At 37.7% G+C, this 22409-nt stretch overlaps 1 protein-coding gene across 1 annotated transcript in view; it reads left to right on the top strand.

Moving 5' to 3' along the window:
• The window catches only part of TMTC1 (transmembrane O-mannosyltransferase targeting cadherins 1), a 234329-nt gene that overhangs the window by 32799 nt on the left and 179121 nt on the right, over positions 1-22409 (top strand). Inside the window, exon 5 of the mRNA XM_081058527.1 lies at positions 606-812. Within this exon, the coding sequence (XP_080914653.1) occupies positions 606-812 (207 nt within the window). The remainder of the gene's footprint in view (positions 1-605; positions 813-22409) is intronic.

The raw sequence follows: 22409 nt of genomic DNA, 5'->3' as shown, positions 1-22409 counted from the left end.
GGTCCTGAGACCACAGATTGATGCATGTTCACTGTGTCACATGCTGACACATGGCTCTTGAAATGATTGTAGCAGTGCCGCTGAGTCCCTTGGCTCCACGATCTCATCATCACATGGTGGTATCAGATATTTTAAGTTTTGCCCATCCAGTGGCTATGAATTCTATCTCCGAGTATTCATGAAAGAAACATGTAATCAGAGTACATTGGATGGATCAGCTATGAACAGCATTTTCCAAGATCATAATTATGTAAATCCTGAATACCACTTCAGTCACATATTATGAGAGACATGTATTTGGAGGATGAGGGGTGAATAAGAAGGGGTGTGTGTGTGTGTGTGTGTGTGTGTGTGTGTGTGTGTTGGTGACCATATAAGAGGTACTGAGTCCTAGTTTACTACATTAGGAAATCAATATAAGTTATAAAATGGAAAAAAAGAGATAATATTATAGCTATGTTATTTTTTAAATACTGTAGTTCATACCAGAAACAAAAGAGCTAACAGGCTTAAGAATGGTTGTTTTTAGGGACAGGACTTTGGGGGTGGCCAGGGCACTGCTATTTCTCGTTGCAAGCCTTGTCATTCTGTTGGGCTTTGTATAGGAGCAATGGGGTCACGCATCAGCACAGCATGCAGCAGCCTGGGAGCCCCCAGACCTCCTCACTGCCAGCGCACCCTCTGCGGGAGAACGGGAAGCAACAGCGGTTTCCCCACAAGGGATCTTGGAGCAGCTGCCACTCCTCATTGCCACCAGAACCCAAGAGCAGTGGATTTCCGGTGTCGCCTCGAGCTGTGTGGTCCATGATGAGGTACTGGGCTGGGCTTCTTGACCACGAGTGTTATCACCATCCAGCATCACCTGTGTGGAATGATGGGAAGTGAAGCACTGAGTCTGTGCTTTGTGATCTCCCCTGTCTCTGTTTCCCTCTCTCCCCTCCTTCCTTTCCTTCTCTATATTAGATTAGATAAGAAAAGAGTGGCTAGAAGAGGCCCTGCTATCTGCTGTTATTTGGAAGCAGTATGGGTGACTTGACTGACTGTGAAGCCTCAGTCAAGAAGAGCAAACATTTTCTTGCTTTCCTGGTAGAAGAACCTTGCTTTGGATGATGACCTGTGCCCTTGGTTTTCTTGGGGAAAAGAGTGGCCTATCTCCCTCTGCTCTCTCTCTGCTCTGTGTGTGTGATAGGAATTTATTATAGCACAAGTATTGGAGGAGGCCCAGGGGACTCTGCCTCTCAGCAGTGTTTTTGAGGATGCAAGAAAAATCTTCTTTAAAGCGTGGAGTTTTCTTTCTTTTTTAAATACTTTGACCTAGCCTGAACATTAACATAAATTTATCAGAACAGGTTTTCTCTAAATTAGGTTGCCTCTGAAACAGCTCAAGCCACGGGCAAGTCAGAATTTAATAAAGATGGAAATTTGATTCATACTCTTAGCACTTTACCACTTCAGGTGGCTGTCTTAGTTTTCTATGCAGTTCCAGAAAATTCTCTCTTTTCAAGGTCTGTGTTTTCTGTTATTCCTACCTTTAACTTTTGTTCTTTTAATCCTGCTTCATTCATTCATTCATTCATTCATTCATTCATTCATTCATTCATTCATTCATTCATCAACTGATATTTATCAGTTGAATGTTGACCATGTGCCAGGCACTGTTTTAGGTACTAGAGAGATCCTGATGGGTAAGAAACACGAGATCTTTGCTCTTGCATAGCTTTCTTGCTAGTACAGGAAGACAAATACTGCATAACCGACAATGAGTGGGCAATGTGATAGAGAGTAATAGTAATGTGATAGAGAGTGGCCTGGCCAGGGCAAATTTGCATTGGCTGGTCAGGGAAGGCCTCCTGAATTCTCCTGAATGAGAGGACAAACTAGCCCTGCAACCATTGGTGAATATGTGGGCAGAGGGTTCCAGACTTGGGGTAACGAGCAAGTGGGGATGGAAGGGGTGAGGTAAGGGGGTGAGTAGAGCCCAGATAATGAAGGGCTATATTTGCCTTGGAAGCAAGTTTCTATCTTATTCGAGTGGAATGGGGAAATTTTGGATCTCTCTCTCTCTCTCTCTCTCTCTCTCTCTCATTGTGCAGATAAATGATTACATTAAAATATTTATTCTGGCTTCTTTGTGGTGCATGATGTTGGGGGGCAAAAGCATAGCAGGGAGACAGGCTAGGAGGGTTTTTTTCAGACTGAGGAAAAAGAAAAGGTCTTGGCCGGGAGTGACAGAGACTGGGATGAAGAGATGTGGTGTATTTGGGATATCTTTTGGCTACAGATCCAACAGGGCTTGCTCACGTTTGGGGTGAGAGCTGAGGGAAAGGAAGGAAACAAGTATTTTGGGGTTTCTGGCTTAAACAGCTGAGTGGACGGTGGCATCAATTACTGAGATGGAAAGGTGAGGGGAGACAGGTTTTCTGAGGGTTGGGAGGAGGATGAAAACATAGTAATGCATGAAATTCCTAAGGAAGAAAAAGAGAAACAGTCAAAACACTGAGGGAATCTTGACTTTTTTGTGGAGGGTCATGGAAGAAAAGAAGACAAAACATTTGGAGAAATTGTAAATTGTTTTTAAGGAGGCAGAGGAGGAGAAAAAAAAAGGTGTTGATAGAGCATTATCGATTTTTAAGTTGTGACAGAAGTCAGACAATAGTGTGACTGAATTCCACAAGGGCAGGGGCCATGTCAGTTTTTGCTCCCATTTGTATCCCCGATTCCTTTCATAGCATCTGGCTAATAGCAGTTGCTCAAATATTTGTGAAATGAATAAATTAATCATAGGATGGTAAGAAAGTATGGGAACATTTTCTGTAAATTGGATAGTGAAGGAATGGGGGGAAAGGATGTTAACTGGAGGGTGTTAGGTTTTTGTTTTCATTTTTATTTTAAATTTGATGGACTTGTGTATGTACATAGATAACTTGTGGAGAGTAGAGATAAAAGATACGGAAGCCGAAAGGGATAAGAGCAAATATGAATACCAGTGGTGTGGTGGTAAATGTGGTAAACTGGCTTCCCAAGAAAGGAAATCCTGGGTTGTAATGTTTGCCAATTTTGGTGTAAATACTCCTACTGTGGCTAATTTCAAGCTACAAATGTGATGTCACTACTGAATGTGGAGTTGGGAGAGAAGTGCCGTAGTCCACCATTATGCACTATTTCCACTACCTAATAGGCAATAGATGTAAATAACCTCAAGAGCATAGATAGCAGTTAAATGATGCACACTCATTAAAAAATGATGAGCTTTGAGTATTTATTACCTTGTTTCTGACAGGATTAATTTTAAACTTATATAATTTATTTTTTAATAATGGCTATATTTAACAACTAGCTTGCAAAATTTCTGAAAACTTAATAGTCATCTCTTGCAAGCCAGTATGAGTCAGGTCCCGCACACCAATGAAGAAGGTCTTTCAGGAGGGGGCAGATGATTTTATATCTGTTACCTATCTGGTATGTACCAGGAAGTGGGCTAGCACTTCCCATACTTTATCCTATGCAACCATCACAGTATTTGTTTAGAGTAGGTATTATAGTACCCATTACCAGGAGGAAATGGAAGATCTTAGGGGTTAAAAACCCTTGTCCACATCTATGTAGCCAGTAAGTGGGAAGGTGAGGATTGAAACTCAAGCTGTTTGACCCCTAAACCTGTGCTTTTCCCTAAAGTCCAGAGTCCTGGGTGAGGACTTAGCTTTGGGGATGAGGCAGTACTTGTACCATTCTCTGTGGAGCTGGCCTCCCTGTTGAACTCTCAGGAGTTGAACGATTCTTGTTGCCATCCTTGAGTCCATAATTGAGGCACCTCTTGGCTTTGATATCAGGTTTTGGTGCTAATACATTTAATTAGATGACATGCTTTTGTAGGTTATGTTTTGTTGTTTTTTAACCCTGGGCACCAGGCTACTTTAAAAGGAGTGATGCCTAGAGAGCGGTACACAGTGCAGATAGAACTGGGTCGGTCACAGGCTCACTAAGTGAACCTTTTTGTGGGCAGGAAGGACCATTATTCCTTCTTGGAGAGGAAAGTCAGCATGTATTTTCCCTTTTTGAAAAAGAAACGTGTCATATATTGGATAGTATTAGAATTATTTTTGAAAAGTATGTCTATACTTGTGTTAGAAGGGGATCAGGTAAAGCAAATTAAAGTCCAAAGAGACAATGTTATCTTAGTTCTTAAGACCTCTGCAGACAGCATTCAAATCATGGGTCCTTTGCTTACTTGATCCTGGACAAGTTATTTTGTCTCTGGGAGCCCCAGTTTTCTCATCTCCAAAAGGGGGAGGTAATAGTAGCCCCTTATTCTCAGATTGGTTGTGAGGACGGAAAGCTGTAGGACATTAATCAGCATGTATTAGGCTCCTGGTACGCAGTGGCCATTCAGTGCATGGCAGCCAGCTGCATCATTAGCAGTAGTTTAGTGTTATGGATATTATTATTATTCCAGTTTCTGAACACCAGGATGCATCATGAAAATGGTGAACCTATCAGCAAGGGAATGAGTCTGTGTGGAATTTTTTTCTTTATTTTTTTGGGGTCGAACTTCAAGACCGTTTAGCTAGTATGCATTTGCTTTGCATGCATGGCATTAGGCTGACAAAGAAATTGGCTAAGTACCATCAGGTAAAATGTTTTCAGAAATTATAATACTAAACATGGGGGAAATCCCAACCCAGGGAAAAATCCTACTGCAAGTCATTTATTTAGTTACCTGTTTTTTCGGGATGACTTAGTGATTGGCTGATAGGTCAGAAGTGCTCTGGAAAACCTAGGACTTAGGGTATACATTCTGGAATTAGATGAAATTTCAGTTGCTACTACCTTTTACTCACTTCATGTGAAATGAGAAATGTTTTGTATGTAAGCATTCCTTCCCTTTACCCTCTTCATTATATCAAGTTCATTCACACATGGAAACATTTTCCTTTTCACATTAGAAAGCTCAGCGAATTCTACATGAAATCTTATCTTCAGCACTCATATGTATATATATATATATATATATATATATATATATATATATATATATATATGTATGTATACATATATATGTATGTATATAGATATGCCTATATATTATAGTCATTTTATATATATACACATATATATTTGATTGATTTAATATGTAAATAACAGTGATCACAAAAGGCATTGAAGACAGTTCTTGCTTCAAATTCTTGTTCATTTCCTCTTTTTTCTGCTATTCTGCAGGGTCTGTCATGGATCGTTCATTTAGCATTATTTACTGAGCGCCTACTGTGTCCCTGGCACCATTTTTGGCAGAGAAGTAAACAAAGCCCTGCCCTCATGGAACTTAGCTGGATGATGATCATGGTAGTTTTACTGAAAAGGCGCCCATTTTCTATCTTTGTGGGTGAGAGAATGGTTAGCTTTTTCACTAGGCCTTAAAAGGTTTTCTTGTAAATACTTTGTACATAGGCATGCAAATCAAGAAACTAAAGTTTAGAATTAGAGAATAGTTTGGCACTAAAGGGAATTTGTGAGGTAATTAAAGTCAGGGGACTTAGGGAGGCATTTAAATATTATGAGCTTCACTGATGGAATGGGTAACTGATCTTTTAAATGTCGCTTTCATGCTGAAGTTCTGTAGACTTTGCATTACACTCCTTTTCCCCCAAATAAGAAATACTATGCAGATTAAACTCCTGAGGTGGGATTTTGAACTTTTGTTCCACACGTGATCCTATGAGTAGGGCAAATGTGTTTCAGATCATTACTAACAACCTCATTGCTGCATTGAGAGAAAGTGAAATAGTGAAGTGAGATTTTCAGATGACAGAAAAAAAATCTGTGAGGAAAGCCTGTATTACTGATGAAGACGTAGGTTCTCTTGTGTCTACCCCACCCCCTCTCCCCACTACCAACATTTTATACACCATTCCCATTAACTGATCTCAGATGAACCATTTTTAATCTCACTTAGCTGCTGCTTTCAAGAGTGAAGTGACCATTTTGTGCACCTGAAACTAATAAACAAATTAATTAATTAAATAAATAAATAAAAATAAAAAAGAGTGAAGTGACCAAAGGGAAAAGGTGTAGAGTTAACATAAGTCTATACAGAAAATGTATCCAAAATTAAAAGTGAAGTTTGTGAGTACATATTAATAAATCCCCTCCCCTACTTAAAATTTAATGCAAGTGTAAACCTCGATGAATCCATGTTAAGAACACAAACCACCTTAAATTAAATTAAAAGTTGATTTTCATATCTATACTGTGTCAGCCGTTATCAGGCTTCTTAATTACGAACTGTGTTTATTGGAATAGTGTCATTAATGTGCCTTGAAATGTTCTTTGGTGGGTTGATGTACCCAAGCTAGGCTCCCAGCTTCATTTATAGTAGTTCCTGTCACATACAGAGGTTACCAGAAAAGTATTCCCTTTTGTGGATAAAGAATAAGAGAGTTTTTTTTTTTTTTTCTCTTACTATTTTCCAACCATTAGTTGAGAGTAATGTTATTCCTCCTGAACCAGTTTGGCAGTAAAGTGAAAGTGTGAGGTAATTAAAGTCAGGGGACTTAGGGCGGCTTATAAATACAAGTATTTTGGCCTTCACTGACCATAGTATGCGGTAAAGCAAGAGTTACCTTGATGAGTTCATCTGAAAGCTAATTGAAATCTGCTTTGTTTCTTGAACTGAACTCAGCACTAACATGGATCATTTCAATAAAGTGTTCCTTGGCTTCTTTCAGAATTTAGCACTAAAAGCTTCTTCCAAATAAATCACATGCTAAGGAGGCAAAATTTCTTTTAATTTATGGATAGCAGTTGGTAGAGCTCCTAACTGCTGACAACCCTAGGTTCATTCTGCTTAATCTTGATTGGGTACCAGTTCTTGGCAATCTTCGATCCCCTGTGAATTTCAGTCAGTGGATGATAAGTGCTTTCCTTTCTCCGTGTAGAGCCGTCAAGCTTAGGCATCTATCTGCTTTCCAACCGGATGCACAAGGACATATGTTGAAGGAGAAAACGATCAGAAGGTAGGCATTTCTGGTTGGCATGCAGTTTTGTCCCTGCTAGAGTAGGTTCCTTAGAAGACGATCCAGGTCCATGCTTTTTCATCAGCTCAACAGTCACCATCTGGAATATTCAACCTCTGTCCTTTGTGGTTAAGAGGCTGCGTGACTTCAAGACCAAAAAGCATTTCTTCCTTCTTTTGATGAACACAATTAGGGCTCTTCGGGTGTTGTAGGGAGTTTGCTGCTGATTTATTTGTTCTTTTCATTTATGCTACTGTCATCCAGATTACTATTTTTTTCTCTTTCTCTTTTTTAATATGGCATGCTGAGAGGTTGTGGAGAGATTGTTAATAAAAACAGTATCAGTTCATCTTAACATTGTAAACACTCAGGGTATATATAAATAATTCTTTCATGAGAATATTATTCTACAGCAGGCAATAAATAGGTCATGGTGGTTTCAGACAATTTGGTGGGATTTCCAGTTTGCCGCTCTGAAAATTGTCCGCCCCATGTTTTGATCTTGTCCTGTGTTTTGTAGATTGAATCTTCAAAATATACATGCTTGAAAAAAATTAATTTTTAATTCAAGAAGAGTTTAGAGGGACCTTTTGTCCAGCATAAGGAAAAAAGAACTGTGGAAATACAAATGATTTGACAATTCTCTTATAATTCAGAAGCAAGCACCATGATTATGCATCAATAATCAACATTTTGGGTACTTCTGTATCTCCCATGGAGTGGGCACTTACCACTGGCCAGGAATCCAGGAATCATGTGACACGTTTTACGTACAGCTTACAGTTTTAATCCTTACAAAGACCTAGGAGGTAGATGTTTACATAGCAGTAAAGATCATGGACTCATACCAGACTACCTGGCTTCTGATTCTGCTCGACTGCTTATCAGGTATATATGACCTTTGGCAAATTACTTCAATTCTCTGTGACTCAGTTTCTTCATGTGTAGATGGCAGTAAAACTAATACCTATGCCATGAGCTATTCTGAGGAATAAATGAGTTACGACATGAAAGCAGCTTAATACAGCTTTTAATTGTGGTGTTTTATAAATGGTAGTGCTAGGATTTAGCTTCCCCCACCATCATGCTTATTTTATGCCAAAGTCAATGTGGAAGAATTATGGTTTAGAAATCTTTTCATACCATTTGCCGTTTCTTTGCTGTATTTATGATAATGGTTTAGTCTTGATTTGACTTATGATATTTAGTTATTTTCTCTCTTTTCACAAGTTTACAATGTTTTACAAGGAAATGATTGTAAAAGGAAAACATTCTGGTAGCAATGATGGAAATTTCAGTGAGGTTTAGAGGATAATAGGATGTTAGGGTTAACTCTTATTCTTAAGTGATGAATGCCATCCTCATTATAAGTTGTTTCAAACATATGCTTAGTTTTTGAGAATAACAGTTGACTTTTTTTAATTAAAAATTGTTGCTATATTTAGAATTACTATTGAACACATAAATTATTAGGTTGAAAATGAAATAGAAACTTAACTTACTAGTTTTGTAGATAGATAACCTTATAACCATATGGGAAGATATGTTTCATGTTATACATTTATTAATATTGAATGCTATTCATATTATCCAAACCATGATCTTTATTACTTTATATATAATCTTGAAAATGCATATTGATTTTGAAATCACCCTAAGCAGCAGTCTCCATGAGAAGCCTGGCATTAAAGATTTGCTCTTAATGACTTAACCTCCAAGAATATTGGTAAAGTCTTTAAAGGGAGCAGAGGTATGGATTTTTTAGTGGATGGAGGGAATTAATATATCATAATTTGGAAAAAACAACCACCCCCCCCCAAACCAGCCATAGTTGAATGGAGGGAAGGAATAATGTTTGTATCTTACGTTAAGAGCTAGACATGCCCTCAGTACCTAATGAATAACCAATACATTTCAGCTTTTGAGTGGTAGAGCTTTTAGTTCCTGACTGTTTAGTCTTTATTATAGACTTTTTTTTTCCACTTTGCATTTTGCTCCCTTAAGTAATTTTTCTTTGTGACTGTGAAAGGAATATGACTTTATGAAAGGATTTATGATCCATACTGCTTTTATGATAAAAAAGTTTTGATTAAAAAGAGTTGTCTATTTAATTATAAAACTGTACTTTTGGTTTCCATGCAAAGTCGGTGAAGGACTGCATATATCCTCAGTGCAGTTTGTTTTTCTCTTCTTTACAGCACCTAATTTACAGCTGCATGGAGAGAGAAACCTTTTCTGATAAGTCAAGATTGGGTGGCAATCTCCAGATATTTTTATGCAGAAAATACAAGTGTGATAATAGTTGATGACCAAGAGAACATAATGTCTTGAATATTAAAACTCTCATCAGTGCCCCTCATTGCTGTGTATAAAAAATCTGAGCAGTACAGTGTTGTTTGTTTGTTTGTTTGTTTGTTTAAGAGGAGAGCTGTTTCTCGGGTTGTGCAGATGTAAAGAAATAAGAGGCAGCTCGGGGTAGTGTGGGGAGCCATGGCCTGGTTGGTGGGAAAACTGGGTTCAATTTGGATTCTGATTTGCTGTGGCCCTTGGGCCAGTTAGTTTACTTCCCTGGATTTCTATTTTCCATATCTATGAAATGATGGGAGACAGGATGGGGTACTCTCATATCATTTGATACTCTTTTTAAGGTCTATTTGGGTCAAAATCTTATGAAACTGCACTGTCACTTTTCCTCTTCTCTTTCAATTACTCTCCTCCACTGGCATGTATGCAGTTGGAAGTTGTGTAGGAGTTGAAGGTTGATCCTAAAATGAGATACAAAAATGAGAGGCTCTCACAGTGACTAAGCAGACTAATGTGGATTGTGTTATTTTTTATTTTCCTTTTTAATTCTGGATTCTTGACTAGCTAAGTCTTTAGAACGTAAGTCAAATGCATTGATTGAAAATGTCAATATTAAAAGAAGAGATTAAATTTTGCCTTATACGTATTTTACCTTCAACCAATCATAGATGTAATTAATGTTGTACATTTGCAAACTGACTCCTGTTGACTCTTCATATTTTATTGATTCTTTTGATTAATAAGCATTTATTAAACACTTACTATATACCTATGCCTTGGGGATCATTTCTTGCAGAGAATAAAACTTTTTAAGAAGTTGTTACAGCAAATTGGGGTGTTTATTAGAAGGATACAGTAGACTCTTTAACAGCACCCCACCGTGCGTATTGAGCCTGTTTTTTGGACACAGGAACTGGCAAAGTCATTTATATTTTTTGTCTCTTTAGGGCTTCATGGTTTCTCTTTTGCTTTTTTAAAAATCCGTTTTGTTTTCCTTTTTTCTTCTTTATAGAGACTGATTTTTCATAAGGAAAAATTGAATTCATTGCTATCGAGTTTTAAGATCCTTGATTAATTTGTGTTACAGAGGGAAAATAGTAATGAATATGTTTAAAAAAATTTTTTATGAAATATATATCATTTGTTTAATTGTTCATGAAATGATGCTTTCAGTATGAAAAACAAACAAACAAACAAACAAACAAATAAATAAATAAAGACTGACTTTTCTTAATTTGGTCAGTTCAGGGCTACCTCAATCCTAGCTTCGTATAGGCTCTCATTTCGAATCTAAGAGATGTACTATGTCCTGACTCCAGATTCTCACAAAGGAGACTCTGATTGGCCCAGTGTGGATTAGCTTACATCCCAGTGGGGAAATCATACAAATAAAAAGATAATGTCACTGAGAGTGGCAAGTACAATGACAGGTGTACGTACACTGAACTATGGGATACACAGGATAGGATGTCTCAGCCAGGCAGGGAAGTTTGGATCCAGCTGTCTTAACAGATGGGACAATGAGCTGAAGCAAGGCAGGGCCGTCTTTCCAGGCATGAAGGAGGACACAGAGGCGTGCGTGTGCGTGTGTGTGTGTGTGTGTGTGTGTGTGTGTGTGTGTATCTGCAAGTAGCTCAGGGTATGAGTAGTAGGAGATGAGGATGGGAAGCTTGTCAGGAGCCCTATCATGGAAACACTTGGGAGAGATGACAAGGGACCCTGATTCCTGTAGTTGAAGGACAACAAGTGCGGTGGCATGCTTATCTTCTAGATTCATGTGTCAAAAAGTCTGGTCATAAACCCAGATGGGGCATATTATTTAAGTGTGAAGATTACAAAATTCAAACCATTTGATAGTATTATATTTTTGAGAATGAAAAAGCAGTAGTTCTGAGATTTTTTTCCCCACCATAATTAATCCTGCCTATTTGTGAATGCTCAGGATATTCTTTGATTTTTAAGAAAAATTTTATACAAATTTTTCTTTACACAGTTTTGTCATTTTGGGAAGAATTCTTATGTTTTATAAAAGTTAACAGGAGCCTTCAAAGTACATTTGCCCAGGATAGGGAGAAGCTATACTATTTATCCATGCCTGCTAATGGATTTAAGCCTTTTCAATTTATGATTTTCTCCCAAAGAACATAAATTAATGGAAACTTCATGGAAGTGATCATCCCTTCCTATTATGTATTCAGCATGCTAAAACATAAAGTGTGTATTCTTATGTGTATTGTGTCCAAGCAACTGTTGTATTTTATATTGGTGCACATAACTGCTTTTCTACTTGGCAAAGAAAATGAACAGATGTAGAATAAATACCTTTTTCTGGCATGATTGATTGGGAGCTCTGCAACCTAATGTTGATTAAGTTTTTAAAAGTGATGTAGCAAGTGCTGTCCAATGTCAGACCGCAGCTATTAACTGCCCAGAATTCACTTTGGCCAAGGTAAATTCTGACCAAGCCTGTCTATCAGACTCTTAGCTTTAGACCTGGAATATAAGAAACAGAGTTTAGTTTTCACAGAAGGGAAATAAGATGTTGACTTGAAGGCCTCCATTGATGCAGTTTTCCCCAAATGAGATTTTAGATTTTCTTCCCTTGTTTACCTTTAATAATGATGGGCAATGGCATACTCAGGGGTTAGGTGCATGGATCCTGGAGTCACACAGAGTGGATTTAAGTACAGATTTCTTACTTGGTAGCAGTAATAAACTTGGATTTACCCTTAGGACTACCACATCTATACAATAGAAATAATTATTAGTAATAATTGTTATAAATAGCATGAAGTATGTAAGGAGTTTAGCACAGGGCCCAGTACAACACAAGCACCCAATTGCACTTATTATTTGTACTAGCCTGAAATGTCCAGTCTTTCTGCGGGGGAGCATGGGAGAGAGAAGCTGTCTGTTTAATACATGGTGTCACCATGTCCTTGGGAAGTAAGTCTTCCCACCACATTGACATATGTGAAAGGCGGTTGCATAATGTGCAAAGCATTACAGTGCTGGAAAGTGGAAGATCTAGGATTTGAATCCACTACCTCCATTTGACTCTACTATATCAGGTGCCGCAGGGTGTCGAGGGTCAAGCCCTTTACAATGTTTCCTGGAATTACCAGCAACGTCTAGAAAGGACTATTGTGGTGAAAGCAGAAGTATCCTGGGAGCATTATTCTGTTCCTCTTTTCATTTCCCCCATATTACATGTTGAGAGCTGATGCTCTGCGTGGCTCTTGGCCCTGTCATCCTCACACTGAGGATGAGGGGAGTTCTCTGTTTAGAGCACCCAACTCAGTATTTTGTAGAAGGATATTCTTTACCTTAAAGTGAAATGCTGGGTGGTATGTGTCACATTTCATTTGTAAGCAGTCATTAAATACCATTTTTCAGAAGTTCTCGGAAGTGACAGTGAGCTAGCTGTTCAGTGATAGATGCATTTCTAGGCCCTCGATTATTCTGTCTGCTGAATTTTATGTTGGATGGTTGTGTGGCGGCATGGTGAAACTCCTTTATGTGGTATTTCTGAAAGGTGAGTTGTGTGTGTGTGTGTGTGTGTTGAGATAATAATGCTTTGTGAACTTTTGATTGTGACTTTTTAAAGTCGTTGCATAGCTGGGGAAAACATTCACTGCAGGCGTGCCCAAGCAATGTTTTACTGTGGTCATGATGGTGTAAGTCATTAGTTGTGCTTTTTTTAAAAAAAAACCACTATTTTTTAGAGAAGTTTTAGGTTCACAGCAAAGTTGAGAGGAAGGTACAGAGATTTCCCATATGCATAGCTTTACTCCAACACATGCATAGCTTCCCTTATTATGAACATCCATCACCAGAATGGTACATTTGTTACCAAGGATGAGCCTACATTGATACATCATAGCTCTCACAGTTTATAGTTTACATCAGGTCATTGTTGGTGTTGTACGTTCTATGGGTTTAGACCAAATGTATAATGACATGTACCCATCATTGTAATAACATACAGGGTGTTTTCACTGCCCTAAAAGTCCACTGTGCTCTGCCTATTCATCCCATCCCTCTCCCTCTCCCCAACTCCTGACAATTGTTGGTCTTTATGCATGTAAGTTTCCTCCTTTTTTTTTTCTTGTCTTGCTAGCTTATTTTTTAGAACTGAATAATATTCCATTGTCTGGATGTAGCACAGTTCATTTATCCATTCACCTGCAGTTTATTTATCTATTCACCTACTGCTTCAAGGTTTTGGAAATTACAGATAAAGTTGCTATAAATATCTATGTCCAGGTTTTCTTGTGGACAGAGGTTCTTTAATTCCTTTGGATAAATACCAAGAAGTTCGGTTGCTGGATCATATGGTAAGAATATATTTAGTTTTGTAAGAAATCGCCAAACTGTCTTCCAAAGTGGCTGAACTATTTTGCATTGCCACCAGCAATGAATGACAGTTCCTGTTGCTCCACATCATCTCTGCATTTGGTGTTGTCAGTGTTTTGGATTTTCGTGTGTACTGGTACCTCACTGTTGTGTTAATTTTCATTTCCCTGATAACAAATGATGTGAGGTATCTTTTCATATGCTTAATTGTCATATGTATGTTTTATTTGGTCAGCTATCTCTGAAGGTCTTTGGCCCGTTTTTTAATTGGATCTTTGTTGTGTGTTTTTTCTTATTGTTGAGTTTTGAGAGTTCTTTGTATTTTTTGGGTAACAATCCTCTGTCAGACTTGTCTTTGCAAATATTTTTTCCCAGTCTGTAACTTGTCTTCTCATTCTGTTGATATTATTTTTCACAAGGCAGAAGTTTTTAATTTTAATGAAATCAAGTTTATCAATTATTTCTTTTATGGATCATTCCTTTGGTGTTTTGTCTAAAAAGTCATAACCACTCCCAAGGTCATCTAGATGTTTTTTTATGTTATCTTCTAGGAATTTTTCAGTTTTTTATTTTACATTTAAGTCTATGATCCATTGTGAGTTAATTTTCATGAAGGGTTTATGATCTGTGTCTAGACTTTTTCGTGTGGTCCAACACCATGTGTTGAAAAGACTATCTTTGCTTCATCGTATTACCTTTGTTCTTTTGTCAAAGAACAGTAGTAAGTCTTGAATGTGGGTATTCAATACTGTGATGGCTCTTCTGGATCTTTTGCCTCGCCATATAAACTTTAGAATCAGGATCCAAAAAATAACTTGCTGGGGTTTAGATTGGGATTGCATTGAATCTGTAGGTTAAGTTGGGAAGAACTGACATCTTGATAATATATATAGTCTTCCTGTTCATGAATATGGAGTATCTCTCCATTTATTTAGTTGTTCTTTGATTTCCTTCATCAGAGTTTTATATTTTCCTCGTATAGATCTTGTACTTATTTTGTTAAATTTATACCAAAGTATTTCATTTTGGGGGATGCTAATGTAAATAGTATTGTGTGTTTAATACAAAATTCCACTTGTTCATTGCTGACATAGGAAAGCAATTGACTTTTATATATTAACCTGGTATCTTGCAACCTTGCTCTAATTGCTTATTTCCCAGAGTTTTGTTGTTGTTGTTTGTTTGTTTGTTTTTCATTCCTTTGGATTTTCTACATAGACGATAATCTTTTTAGGAGAGACAATTTAAGTAATGAAAAGGCTGCTTTTCTTTTTTCCTCTTTTTTTCTGGTCTGAGAAATTTAAGGTATTCTGGTGAGTATGAAAAATAATATAACAAACACCCATATTATACGTTTGGTCATATTTATTTCCAGTCCTTCATGGGGTTTTGCTTTTCCTAAGGAGTAAAATAGTGTTGGTATAGTTAAAGTCTACATTAACATTGTGTCATTCCCTTTGTTGTTTGCTTGGTTTTATATATATAGGTTACTTTTTGTTACTATAATTTTCTTGCTTAATTATGATTCAACCTCTGGTTAAGCTCATGATGCAATTTCCACACAGAAAATGGACTGAAAGACCTATGTGGCTGGGAAGAAAATGTACCCATAGTGATCTCTAGGTTTCACTTTATCTTGATCTCCATAACTTACATCTATAAGACACCTGTGAAACATCTTCGGATTTGGAATAACCCAAAGAGATCTAATCTGGGAAAGCCCTAAATTGCATGAGGCTGACTCAGAGATTTGTCTTCTTTTCTTGTGTTTCTTGTCACCTGGAAGAAGCTCAGCATGGCATAGGTGGATATGGCTCTTCTGGCCCCCTGGACCCAAAACCCTCCTGATGCCCTGGTTTATCTGAGCCAGCAGTGACTCTTAGCAATGCTTACCTTACCTTCTGAGGATTTGCACCTGAATTACAAGTGCAGTCAACTTTCTTCTATACTCATTAACTTTTGTGATAGAGTGTTTATGAAATGTCATCACTTCAATGAGTTTAATTTCACAAATGTTGATCAAACACCAGCTAAATGATGAAGTAACAGTTCTCTTATTGGGTATAATACTGAATTCTTATAACTAGTCCTCCAGAGTATATTATGTATAATTATTAAAAATAGCTAACGTTCATTGAGTATTTAAAACACTGTTTTAAGAACTTTACATATGTTAACTAACTTAATCTTCATAACAACTCTATAGTTACATGCCATTATTATTCACATTATACTGATGCAATCATGGAGGCCCAGGGAGGATAAGTAACTTACCCCAAATAAACAGCTAATAAGTGGAGAACCTGGAAATTACACCTCTACAGCTTGACTCTTGAGTCTTTGCTTTTAAAGCCAACTCACTATATATTTCTTCTACAATGAGAAAGCTTGTTTTTGTGTGAAATCACTTCAAAACGTGATCAGGGGCTGGCCCGGTGGCTCAGGCAGTTAGAACTCCATGCTCCTAACTCCTAAGACTGCCGGTTCGATGCCCACATGGGCCAGTGAACTCTCAACCACAAGGTTGCCAGTTCAATTCCTTGAGTCCCACAAGGGATGGTGGGCACTGCCCCCTGCAACTAAGATTGAACACAGCACCTAGAGCTGAGCTGCCACTGAGCTCCTGGATGGCTCAGTTGGTTGGAGTGCGTCCTCTCAACCACAAGGTTGCTGGTTCGACTCCTGCAAGGGATGGTGGGCTGCCTCCCCTGCAACTAGCAACAGCAACTGGATCTGGAGCTGAGCTGCGCCCTCCACAACTAAGACTGAAAGGACAACAACTTGAAGCTGAATGGCACCCTCCACAACTAAGATTGAAAGGACAACAACTTGACTTGGAAAGAAGTCCTGGAAGTAGACACTGTTCCCCAATAAAGTCCTGTTAAAAAACCAACCAACAAACAAACAAAAAAATGTGATCAGGTTATCAGTTTAAGAACGGCTCCTCCTTTCAGAGCAAGGAAGGTTATATACTTTCATGAGGGTCCAGCCCTCCAAGGGGGTGTTGGTGTTTCTTCTGTCATAGTCGTTATTTCTGCTCACCTAATCCAGTCTCATCTTGGTTCTAAAAGTTCATGAAAACACAGTGGGGATGTGATAGATTGTTTACCTAGCAGATATTTTTAATTAGCCTGGGATAGGCTAAGTCTTATGACAGAAGTGAAATATTGTCAAGAAGCAGAGTTCATACAAACAGATCTACCAAATTATGTTCTCACTATGTTTACACAGAGTTGAAATAGCCCTGTAGATCCCAGGTAATCCCCTTAATCATAATACATGTTTCCCCGAAAATAAGACCTAGCCAGACAATCAGCTCTAATGCATCTTTTGGAGCAAAAATTAATATAGGACCTGGTATTATGTTATATTATATGTATTATATATTATATAAGACCCAGTATTATATTATATTGTATATTATATTATATTATATTATATTATATTATATTATACCTGGTCTTATATTATATTAAAATAAGACTGGGTCTTATATTAATGTTTGCTCCAAAAGACGCATTAGAGCTGATGGTCTGGCTTGGTCATGTTTTTGGGGAAACACGGTAGTTGAAAGTGACAATAGATGTCTTGACGCAGAAGGATTCATCCATCCTAAATATATCTACCATAATGGCATTTGTTGTAAAAAGCAAAAGAAGAAAATAAAAACTCCAAATAACTAATTATTGCAGTTAAAGTAAAATTAAGTTATATTATTGAAAAAAATAAGCTTTGTGAACTATTGCTAGTGGCAGTTCAATATGAAAAGCATGGGAAATAATGTATATGCTGAAAATCTTTTGCTCAGATATTTCTATAATATTTCTATATACATATATATATATATATATATATATATATATATATATATATATATTCATTCCCTGTTTGGTTTGTAGAATTGTTAAGATAACTTACGATCTCCTGGCTTATAGGCACAGGTACTCATCTGTTTCCTGTGACAGCTCAAAGGAAGAGCATGCCAAATGGGAGGAAATGCAAGAAGTACTGATATTCTGGGAAGGGGTCAGAGGGTCATCCATATAAAAAAAGTCTTGCATCTCCTAGAACCCACTTGAAAAATACAGAGCATGTCAGCTGTTCTTTAAGTTAGAAAAGGCATGTGGCCTTATTAGAGGCAGGCAAACTCAACAGTATGCTCAGAAGAAGTAAATCATCTCTGTGGATATCACACTTGAACTTTCCTGAAGTTTAATGTGAAAATGTAAGAATACAAGGGCAATATTGGATTTGGCAAGAATGAATCATCGTTTAAATAGATACCTTTTGTCTGTTCACTGAGAAAGCAGATGTACCAACATATATTTTAGGGCACATTAAGTTCCTGGGTGGAGTGAAAGAGAACAGGGGATCATTGCATTACGAAAATGTAAAAAGACTCCAGAAATAGTATCGGAAGCAAGTTATTTTCCCCAGTAAACTGTTGGGTATATGCCTTCAAAGAAAAATAAGTAAGCAGCTTCACATACTTTAATGTTTTATGGAAACTGCACTGAAAGGAAAAAAAAAAAAAGGCCTCCGGTTGTCAAAACAAAGAAATGGGAAGCCTCCCAAGAAAAACAAGAGTGAGACGAGCAATATTGAAACAGGTGAAGGAAAGAACATGATATATTGAGAAAAATTATTGAAGGCACAGAAACTGACAGGAAGACTGATAAGGAGTAACAGAGAAGTAACTCATAAAAAATTCAAGCCCACACTAAAGCATAAAGCCAACCTGATTGCAAATTTTGTCAGGTTAGAGCTGGGAGAGGGAGACGGTTGAATGTGTTTAGAAGATGGAAATTTTTATCAAAATGTGTTAATTCTGAAATGAAAAGAGACATGAGGGTGGTAACATGTGGGACCTTAACCTAACTCTGAAGACCTCTCTATGTCATCAAAATGGCTGTTAGTTTTTGGCGTTAGGAATAAAAAGTTGTGATAATAAGTTAACAACTTCCTAAAGGATATTAAGGATTTCTCTTTGATTAGTGCTTTTACGTCAACCAGAGACATTCTCACAAGTGATTCAACGAGGTCAGTGTGGCCCTGGGCCTGGTGAAACTGACACCAGTCGACATAATTACCTTCTTGGGGTTCTGAGTGGATGGGAAGGAGAGAGTGCGGTAGTTAGTGCTGGAGCCAGACTGCCTGGTTCTGATGCAGTTCTGACGCCCGTGACCCATGACGTTTGGGACTTTGCAAAATAGTTAATTCTTTAAGCCTCAGTTTTATCTGTAAAATACGAATAACAATCATGTACCTCACAGAGTTGTTTTTAGGGTTAACTAGATAATAGTAAGTGCCTAGCTTTCTGTTTTAAACGATGTGCCAATTGTGTTTTTTTATCTCATTTAAATCTCATCCAGACATACCCAGATTAGTTTTCTTATTGCCGTGGTTTACGTGTGAGAAATTGAGCTTAGAGTACATAGCTTGTCAAGAGTGACACATGTAGTCAGCATTTGAATTCAGGTCTTTCCCTACCCATGTCCATGTCCACCGTACTGTGAAGCTTAGCATCTGTAAGGGCAGATACTGGAGCATTATTGGGCAACTTCAGCTGAGTACAGAGCTAGGAGCTTGGTTCTGGAGGCCCTTGGCTATAATGGAATGACGTGTCTGGGTAAGAACTCAGTTCAGATTCGTGTTGTTGGATTGACTTTAAACTGCACTGAGAAAGCTGCATGAAGGGCATGTGGGAAGAATGACCTTCTTCCTCTGGTCAGGACGAAGGGCGGTTTTCTGCCAGATGAGTGACTCATCACATCAGTCTACACCAAGACCTCTTGAATGGTGACGTAATGTCCAGACTCCTCAGTGTGGCTAATAATAGGAAGAAAATTAAAACACAAAAATTTGATCCCTTGTATGTGCTGAGCTCTGTGGTAGAGTTTTATTATTTATTGTTTGGAGAATCTCTTTGAGGTGGGTACTATGATTATCAACATTTCATGGATGTGGAAACCCACGGTGGTAGGTAGTAGAACTGGGTTTACAGGACTGGATTTATCTGGCCTTTTAGGCAATCTCTGACCCTCCCTCAGTGCCTTTTTCTTGGCATTCGTTGACTCACTGGCTTCAAGCCCATCTGTTTATCTTCCTCTCCCAATGCCTTTTTACTGGAAGGTTTTACTCCAGGCAAATGGCTCTCCTCACTTTCACTGGAATACACTTTGTTTTTCTGGTTGCCATCATTTCCCTTTGTCATTCACCTTTGTACCTTCTTTTCTACTCACTCAATAATTTCTTCTTGCCTTTGATACTTTTTCCTAAGCATGCAGCCCAGTCTAGTTGTCTCTTATCCCAAGGCCCATTGCCCTGGTATTGCTTTATTGATTCTGCGATGATCACTTACTACCTTGTATTTGTAATGTTTATTATGTGTGCCCTTTTCAAAAAGATTTTAATGCCCTTGTGGTGTGAGTCTTTTTTTTTATTTTTTAAGTCCTAACAGTGTTTAATACCATATCTTACACATAGTCGTCAGTTGACTAATTCCAGGAAAAGATATTCTGATCAAATGGAATAATCATAATACATGGCATAGCTTATAGGGAATTAGAATAAAGTTGCTTGAATGTTGTAGTAGGGAAAAAAGAATGAGCAAAAGAAAATAGTAGCCAAGAAAAACTGTATAATAATGGAAGGAATATACTGGAATCACATGGGGATTGATATTCAGTTTAGAAGAATTGGGTCAACTGTGCCAAAAATCTTTAAATGCATAAGAAAAAGCATTAACTAAAGTAATTGGAAAGATGTGTACAGTTCTGTAGCTATATAGCAACATTTAATTTGATTTTTTTTGTTTTTGTATTTTAATGGATTCAAAGCATGAACATTTTTATATGATATTATTTGGTTATCTTCTTTCATAAATGAGAGGAGAAAATAAAATTAATGTTAGAGTCAGAGACTTTTTTTAATATTTCCTTATACTACTTGCTTTAAAAGGAGGAGTTTCTAAACAGTCTTTTCTTTCTTTTTCTTACTATTTTTGTTCCAAGAACATAAACTTTCCTCTCCACTGCTTTGCTTTTATGTCTTTAAGAAATTCACTAGATTTTTAGGCTATTAGTAAGCCCATTTCTATGATGAATTAAATTCTCTTTTAATAAGAACTGGAGTTCCTTGTCAGAAAATGTCAGAAAATGGATTTTCATTAATGTGACTTTACTACTTAGTAGTTACTCCCACCTCTAAATTGTAATTCATGACATTCCTCAAGAATATGTAAAATCCACTATTGTTTCCTTCAATGTTAATAGAGGTGGTCCTTGCAAGAAGTACTGTAGTTATTGCATAAATCCCCTGCATAAAGCAGGGGATTTAAAAACTCATGCTTCATATTAACAGATTCTAACAAAAATACCAATAAAGTGAGAACCTTCCCCCCTTTTCAAACAGATACTAAGTGGAATTTCTCACTGTGACCCTTCCCGTTTTTATATTCCAAATGAATCAGGACTAAGTTGACCTTTCAGATTTTGGAACCTAAGAACCATTATTATAGATTTCCCAGGCTTTATTCAAACTGGGGATAGCTGAAGGCAGAGCAGATGAAAGCCTTTGTTAACATCAGGAGATAATTGTGTCATCTTAGTGCTAATACCCACCATCCTCCAAAGCTGTCATCCCCTGGTGATCCTTCTCAGAGGTGATTCTAAAGGTAGAGTCTCATGTTTTTGGAAAGAAGTGGAAGAAAATTGATGACATCTCCCAGTCTCTAAGACGTGGGTATTTGATGAACTTTCAAGCAGATGTGGAAAGATGATTTTGCAAAGCCTCAAGCTCAGAGTTTTAAATGACACATATTGCTAATACGACATTTAGCTTAATCCATCCGCCTCCTAAGAAATGTGCCTGTTTTCCACACAATATGTTTTTTAAAAAAGCAGCAGCCAGGATATTTGTGTGGGGGACCATTCTTTGGCAGATGATGAGAATTATGCTGGCATGCCGTGGTTTGATTTGACAGAAAAGCTTCAAAACTCACCTTCCCTTGTTTATTTTTAAAATCTGACTCTCTCAGGTAAAGTATTTCCAGTCTTTGATTTTTATTAAATAAAAATAAGTAGATGTGGATTCAGTCCATAAAGCGCTTGTCTTATCTGTGTCCTTCCATGAGGCTCCAATTCACTGGTGTGGCGATTCCCCACCCTCTCTCAATCCTTGTCGACAGATCGGCTATAGGTAGCCAGCAGGTGCTTGGGGTACCCCATGGCAAACACTTTTGATACAGGATTGAGGAAAAGTTTTAATGAGAACAGGAAATTATATTTATCCATTTTGAAGGCTACCTGCTCTGTGCCAGATACAGTGTCAGGTCCAGAATCTCAATTCCACGAACTCAGGCACTTTTCCATTTTTATTTTACCTCTGTCTCTTCCACCATTGGCATCATGTTTGGCATCATTGATGTGCAGGAATATTTTTGGGGTGAATGGAGTATGGTGCATTGGTCAGGGTCACACCAGCAAAGAGGTGTCACAATCAAATTGTGACCATATGGGTCAGCCTGGAGGCTAGAGGACAAACGAGAGATCGGGGAATACACAGATGAAATTCCCTGCCACTGAGGAGCTCCCGGTCCATCCGACAGACAGTACAGTAAGCAGATGTTTTAACATAGAGTAATAATGAAAAATTATGGAGTACTCTCATAAGAACCTTATGAGATAGGTAATTGTGATGAATTTTACAGATGAAAGAAGAGAAAGAGAGTTTAAAGAA

This window comes from Rhinolophus hipposideros (assembly GCF_964194185.1).
Source record: "Rhinolophus hipposideros genome assembly, chromosome: 9".
Lineage (NCBI taxonomy): Eukaryota > Metazoa > Chordata > Mammalia > Chiroptera > Rhinolophidae > Rhinolophus > Rhinolophus hipposideros.
This window is presented reverse-complemented; position numbering and strand designations above follow the sequence as displayed.